This window comes from Oncorhynchus masou, chromosome 9 (assembly GCF_036934945.1).
Source record: "Oncorhynchus masou masou isolate Uvic2021 chromosome 9, UVic_Omas_1.1, whole genome shotgun sequence".
NCBI classification, from domain to species: Eukaryota; Metazoa; Chordata; class Actinopteri; order Salmoniformes; family Salmonidae; genus Oncorhynchus; species Oncorhynchus masou.
The window spans coordinates 76,113,720-76,120,880 of NC_088220.1; the positions used below are offsets into that span (position 1 = coordinate 76,113,720).

The 7,161-nt window shown below is 43.6% G+C and overlaps 1 protein-coding gene across 1 annotated transcript; it reads right to left on the reverse strand.

The window, feature by feature from the left end:
* Positions 1-2,048: 2,048 nt before the first annotated feature.
* Positions 2,049-6,844, reverse strand: LOC135546629 (heterogeneous nuclear ribonucleoprotein R-like). Its single transcript, XM_064975215.1, has 11 exons — positions 6,678-6,844; positions 5,669-5,835; positions 5,452-5,570; positions 5,196-5,318; positions 4,962-5,075; positions 4,589-4,765; positions 4,182-4,317; positions 3,879-4,084; positions 3,548-3,700; positions 3,347-3,456; positions 2,049-3,248 (listed from the first exon to the last, which is right to left on the reverse strand). Exons 2-11 carry the CDS (start codon positions 5,829-5,831, stop codon positions 2,696-2,698), a joined length of 1,854 nt encoding a protein of 617 aa, XP_064831287.1. The 5' UTR covers positions 5,832-5,835; positions 6,678-6,844; the 3' UTR covers positions 2,049-2,695.
* Between the last annotated feature and the right edge of the window lie 317 nt (positions 6,845-7,161).

Below are 7,161 nucleotides of genomic sequence, written 5' to 3' on the forward strand. Positions count from 1 at the left end.
TTTACATTTTGTGGTTAAATCAGCTGTTCAGAGAAGAGTAAAAGCAGCCATGTTATAGTATTGTCAGTGCTATCTGGGATCCTTGACGTCCCTACCCTAAACTTAACCATCTTAATGTTTTATTTTTAAAATATTAAAAATATTAAAACATACAATCTACCTGCAGTGAAGCCGCTCAACATTTACACTACATTCAGTCATCTAGCTGACTCCCATCCAGAACGACCTACAGGAGCAACCAGGGTGAAGCGCCCCGTCCAAGGGCACGTTGACATATCTCCCACCAAGTCAAGACGGACTCGAACCAGAGACCTATCGGCCACCGGCCCAAGTTCCCAACCGCCATCTTAAAGTTAAACTTCAATGGGGTTGGGATGTCCCAAGGGTCCCCGATAGCATGGACTGTTGTAGTACCCACATGCTACAGCTGTAGCCTCCTTTATGCCGATCTGCCTGTTTTATAATACATTATCAGGGTATTATTAAAATAAGTCAAAATATAATTACATTATTAACATTGTATTGTATATAAAAAAAATGAACAAAGTATCGTACAGATGCAGAAAAACAGACCGGCAGACTCACCACCAGAACAAACTTGCTGCTCATGCTCCCGGGTGGTTTTATTTATAACAAACCTGTCGACCCTTAGGTCTACATCAGGCACCCCAGAAATGTTCAATATGCACAAAAAGCTTATTCTCTCAAATATTGTGCACAAATTTTACATCCCTATTAGTGAGCATTTCTCATTTGCCAAGATAATCCATCCACCTGACTGACTGACGAGGCATATCAAGAAGCTGATTAAACAGCATGATCATGACAGGTGCACCTTGTGCTGGGGACAATAAAAGGTCACTCTAAAACATGCAGTTGTGTCACAACACAATGCCACAAATGTCTAAAGTTGACGAAGGGTGTAATTGACATGCTGACTGCGGGAATGTCCTCCAGAGATGTTGCCAGAGAATAATATGTTAATTTCTATACCATAAGTCACCTCTTTCATTTTAGAGAATTTGGCAGTACGTCCAACCCGCCTCACAACCGTAGACGACATTTAACCACAGCAGCCCAGGACCACTACATCCGGCTTCTTCACCTGTGGGATCGTCTGAGACCAGCCACCAGGACAGCTGATGAAACTGGGGAGTATTTCTGTCTGTATTTGCTGGACCTGGCTCCCAAGTGTGTGGGCCTGTGCCCTACCAGGCCCACCCATGGATGCACCCCTGCCCAGTTATGTGAAATCCATAGATTAGGCACTAATTATTTTATTTGGACTGATTTCCTAATATGAACTGAAACTCAATAAAAAAATCTATGAAATTGTTCCATGTTGCGTTTATATTCTTGTTCAGTATAATAGCTCACCCTTTTGTAAAGGAACACAGTTCAGGTTGAGTTTGTTCCTCATTCAAGCGATGCTGCTCTCCCTTCACCACCTGGATAAGTTGGAATAAAAGGAGAAAACAAATAGTGATATAATGGGACCAAAGATGTTTGCTCTGAGCATTTCTCTACGGAAATACTGAAGGGCTTGAGGGGTCATTGCTACAGTGACAAAAGACAAACTTATGATCATTTGCTAATAACTTTTTAACCCTTTGGAGATTCTTGGTCTGTAATAGGGGCGGCAGGGTAGACTAGTGGTTAGAGCGTTGGACTAGTAACCGGAAGGTTGCGAGTTCAAACCGCCGAGCTGACAAGGTACAAAGCTGTCGTTCTGCCCCTGAACAGGCAGTTAACCCACTGTTCCAAGGCCGTCATTGAAAATAAGAATTTGTTCTTAACTGACTTGCCTAGTAAAATAAAGGTAAAAAAAAAAAAAATAGCAAATCACTGAGTAATTGCCTCGTGGTGTTTGAGTGGAGGTGAGCTGCAGCTGATCCAGGAACTTCCGGGAAGTGGAATGTATCTGAATTCTTGGTTGTTCTGGTCTTCCAGTTTAATCCAACGTAAAAGATTAAGGTACAAACAAGCTGCTATGGTGTTACCAGATCATAAGAGTGGCATTTCCTGAATAAAAAATACAATTAAAAAAATAAGAGTCAAAATATTTTTATTCAGTCATTCATACATTGTTTGTGCACTGTCATAAATTCTGATAATTGAAATTTGGTCTCTTGATTTATTCCATGAGCAAAAAGCTGAGAAAATCTTGTTCCAAATGTGAAATGCGAAACTAAATACTGAATGACAACATTAAATTTGATGGTATCTGGCAATTAAATAAAACAATTTTATTGAAACGGAATAAACATAAAAAGTTATGAATACAAACAGAGAAACTTCAATGGCTTCCCAAAGAAAACATAGGAAGTTATTGTACCGGCAAAAAAAAAAAAAAAACTTTTAGGTAAAAGTGATGTGTTAAAACATAAGTCCCATGTAACAGTAAGAAAGGATTTAGCAAAACAGTTACATTCACATCTATAGGCCAAAATACAATTCTAGCCAATCAAGCAGATTCTGGGGGTCTGACCACTTTCTCTCAGTGATGTTTCTTTTCTTCGTGAGGGATAGAGAATAAAAAGTAAAAAGAACTGCAGCCAAATGTTTTTTCGGGGGGCATTTGTTGTTGTATTTTTGTCAAATGCCTTTTTCATGTGTCTTCTTCATTACCTTAAACATAGTTACCGAAATAGTCGCCACCTTGCTGCTGGGCGATGGGCTGAGAGCCCCAGTTCTGCTAGTTGGTCTGCCGGCGCTTTGAGTCAGGCTGGTTGAAGACGTCTGCCTTCCTCTTCCCGCCCCCATGGTTCCCCCTGGCTTTTCGGTTACCGCGGCCCCTCTGTGGCTGGAAGGGTCCCCCACGGGCCCTTACTCTGCCATCCCTGGGCCCTCCGATGGGTGGACCCCTCTGCACATAGCCCTGTGTGGGTGGTGGTCTGCGGTCCCTGGGTGGGGGTAGGCTATCCCTGCTGGGCAGTCTGCCATGGCCCCTCATGCTGTAAAAGTCCTCGTAGCCGTAGTGGGGGTCCTCGTAACCGTAGTGGGGGTCCTCATAACCGTAGTGGGGGTCCTCGTAACCGTAGTGGGGGTCCTCGTAACCTCTGCGGGGGTCCTCGTAACCGTAGTGGGGGTCCTCGTAACCTCTGCGGGGGTCGTGATAGTCAAAGCCGTAGTAGTCATCGTAGCTGTTGTAGTCTGGGGGATAGGCGGCATAGTCCCCACCCCCTCGGCCACGGACCCTATCTGGTGGAGGTATGCGTGGCGGTGGGTGGTTGTAATCGGCATCATTCCTGTAGAAAACATATCAGCTTCAATGTAATTCCATGACGGGAGATCTACTCAATCAGATAATAGATGTTAGTAAATCCCAGTCTCTCTGTGGCCTCACCTTCGGTTTCTGGTGGCTTGGCGCTGAGCATTTCGAGCCTTCTTCCTCTTTGCCATTCTTATCTCAATCTCCCCTCCCCCCAGCTCCTTCCCATTCATTTCTGCCATTGCCTAAGACAAACAGGAAAATTGTTACATAGCCGAAACAAGGTAAACCCCCCTCCCATAAAAAACAGAAAACAATGAATATGTTTTAACCCACCTTCACAGCTGCGTCCTTGTCTTCAAAGTGGACAAAGGCGTAGTCTTCTATCTTATTCAACCGGTCCACTTTGCCAAACGCAGAGAAGGTCTTCTCCAGTAGCTCCTCTGTGACGGAGGCGGCCAGCTTCCTGACAAACAAGACCTTCACCTGCTGACGGACATCAAAGTTCAACTCAGTTTAGAAAAGTATAAATAAAAGCACAAGTTGAATAAAAGACAACAGGAGTGGAACACAGAGGGGGTAAAACAAAAACAAGAGATGGGGAGAGAAAGAAAGAAGTGTGAGAGAGTGAGTGAGATCCACAAAGTGAGAGAGAGAGATGACTCACCTGGGCCAAGGCACCCGCATTGCGCTCAGTGACCGGGTTAGCCCACTCCACAGTGACCGGGTTCCCCCACACCATCACCGTGTCACTCATGAGGCAGAGGCGGGCCTCGGCTGCAGACTTGTGGTCCTCGTACTCCAGGAAACAGAAGCCACGGTTCTTCTCCTTGTCATCCGTCTGGGGGTAGAGGATCACTTCCTGAAGCCCCTCTGGAGGAAGAAGGAGAGTCACATCACTGATATCTGACCAATGATGACCCACAGAACATAAAACAATGTAAACAAAATTGGTCTGCACTTAACTGACCTGTGACTTTGCTGAAGTCCTCCAATATATTCTCTCTGGTCTTGTTTTTTGGGATTGATCCGACAAACAGCCGGTTGTTTGCTACGGATTTGCATACTCCAAGGTATTTCCTAGACCGGATTTCATAGTTGTCACACTGAAAACAAGAGTAGGGGAAAGATGACATTGTAGAGTTGAAAAGGGTAGCTGAAAATGGTCCGACAACTGCTCCAATTAAATATGTATCACATCTTGGGCCGGTTTCTCAGACAAAGATTAACTCTGACCTTAGACTAAAAAGCACACCCAATGAAGATTCTCGATTGAAAGGGATTTTTAGTGCAGGACCAGGCTTAATCGGTGCCTGGGAAACAGCACCTTGGTTCTTGAAGATAAACTAAGACTATAGACTGGCTGCAGGGACTTACAAGTTTCACTGCCTCAGTTGCTGCATCCTTGCCGCAGAAGGTGATGAAGGCGTATCCCCGGTTCTGACCCGAGAGGGGGTCCATCATTAACCTCAGGTCCCAGATTGGACCAGCCTTCTCAAACAGAGGCACCAGCTCATCTTCATACAGGTCCCTGGGGATCTTTCCCACAAACACCTAAAGGCAGAAAACAGAGCCTGAGTGAGGGTTACACAATGTGATCAGGGAATATAAAACTTTTCTGTTGACATTCTTGGAACCACAGTCTGGCAAACTAATTTATCTTCTCTATAGCAGTCAATGGCTTTGCCATGATGACCATGACCCTTTCAAATAATGTCACTTGAAAATGAAGCAACTCCAGCAGCTTTACCTCAGTTCCAATCCCAGGCTGTGCTCCTTTAAACACTTCCTCTGGTGGGGGCCCTCCGTATTTCCTCTGTTCGGTGGTGACGTCCAGGGTGTATCCTGTCCGCTCCAGCAGAGCCTGGGGAACACAGACATTAGCATAACCACTACATAACTACACAACCTGAGCAGGTGTACAGACACACACAGGAAGTTCTAATGACGCAACTCAATGAACTTTCAAACTGCTGCATTTTACCTTGATCTTGGACTCAGCAGGACCCTTAGTGGATTCTTGTACTTTACTTCCTTGTACTTTACTTCCTTGTTTTTCCCTCTGTCTGTAAGTCTTCATAGCTGCACAAAGAAAATCACTTTTGTTCTGGAAATTAAAACCACAGCAGAATTGCTTTATGTATTGGAGGAAAAATGATAGACCCCTCAATGTCAACTTCTTAGACTCGAATGTATCATTAAAACTGACTTCCATTCATTCAGCTCCCCCTGTAACTCACCTGCACATGAGATAGGTCACTTTCTTTGAACTGTGAGAGTACAGACAGCGCTCCCTCTTCATGCAATGCCCGCAGAGCATCGATGACCCCCTCTTCTAGGTCAGCGTACGCCAGCAACCCTGTGGGTACAATACAGATTACTACTATTACAAACTGGCCTTTCATGGAACCTCGAGCAACATCATGTATCTTTAGAAAATAGATTAGACTGCCCCACCGGTTGAGAATATGTTGTCGAGACTTTCAGCCACGTTCTGCCGCAGTCCAGCATCGATGAGTGTCTGGTAGTTCTCTGTGTGCTCGCCTTCGGCCACCACTTCCATAAGCTCATTTTCCTCCTTTGTTAGGGCAGAACTATCGTTCACCTCGGCAGCAGCCATTCTCCTGGGAGAAAGGGGAATTTAAAGAAGGTAAAAACAGAATTATTATGTTCTAATGAGCAACATTTTATTTGACATTATAATCTAAAACACAAACATATTGTTTCAACTGCTTTTTACAGATCATGACACGAGTAACTTGTAGGTAACACAAACGTCCCCATTTCTAATATGCATATTTGCAAATGCTGTCCTGCTGCAATAGTTACTCCCATCTAGCTAACTCCCCGAAAGTACTCAACAGTTTGCAAGAATATACCGTTATGCTTGTTAACGCTGCAGCTCAGTGTAAACAAGCGTAACGGAACGGTTGGTATCTACAGGCAATCTTAACAGTTTGTATCTTTCAGATGGTAGCTAAAGATGTTGTAAATGCATCAGAAATGCTTAAACATTCATTTCAATGCGAACAACCGTGATCTGCAATAACAAATACCTGGAGACAAGTTAAAGGTACGTTTATACCGGGGACAAGCTAGCTACAGTAGCTTGTCAAGCCAAAGTACTGTATATAAAAGGTCGCGCTAGATGGCTTTGCGGTGTTTTTCTTGACTAAGCACCGTCCCGCCCCCTTCCAACAACCAACGTTAGCTCGCTAAAAGACTGGATTGTCACAACTTGGAACTTTCACATCCAACCAAATAAACGTTTTAGCGTTAGAAATACCAACATTAAAAAACACAACCTAGTATCAAGATTCATAAGCTTGGCTACGCAAATAGCTAGCTAGCAGGGCTAACGTTAGCTAGTTAAATCCAAGGCCTGTTAGCTTGCTGGACACCTTTCAAAACTCGAATAAACCATCCGCCAAAAGAGGTGAACAATTAATAGTTAACATACACTTACCTATCTTTTCCAGGAAAATAACACTATCGAAAAATATATTTTTTCAGCAATTACCCAAAAGAGTGATCCAATATGGTAAATATGAATAAAATGTTTGAGATGAGTCGAAGCGAGAGGGATTACTTCTTCTTCGATGGGGTTTAACGGCGGTTGGCATCCAATGTTAATGGTGCATTACCGCCACCAGCTGGACGGGTTATTGAATAAACTACTTTTAAAAAATGGATTAAGCAACTCCGGGAAATATGGAAAACGACATCATACAAAATAAAACACATCAACTAAAAAACATCATACATCAATCACAGTCCACTTCAAAATACATCCGCCTTGGCTGTGAAATCATGAAGACCCAGAAAACGTTCAGCGGCATTCACAATGACTCCAATTTTCTTAGAATTATCTCCAATTGTGCTGTAGTTTGACCATTGCAATAAATAATACAAAGTCCACCTTTTTAACATGTAGCATTTCACTATCCCTC

What these genes read in the sequence shown, in the direction of transcription:
- LOC135546629 (XM_064975215.1), bottom strand. Translation starts at nt 5,831, where the DNA reads ATGGCTGCTGCCGAGGTGAACGATAGTTCTGCCCTAACAAAGGAGGAA. An exon ending in AGCCTGGGATTGGAACTGAG is followed by an intron (nt 4,766 to 4,961) that starts GTAAAGCTGCTG and finishes TTCTGCCTTTAG; the next exon opens with GTGTTTGTGGGAAAGATCCC. An exon ending in ACAAGGACGCAGCTGTGAAG is followed by an intron (nt 3,457 to 3,547) that starts GTGGGTTAAAAC and finishes TGTTTGTCTTAG; the next exon opens with GCAATGGCAGAAATGAATGG.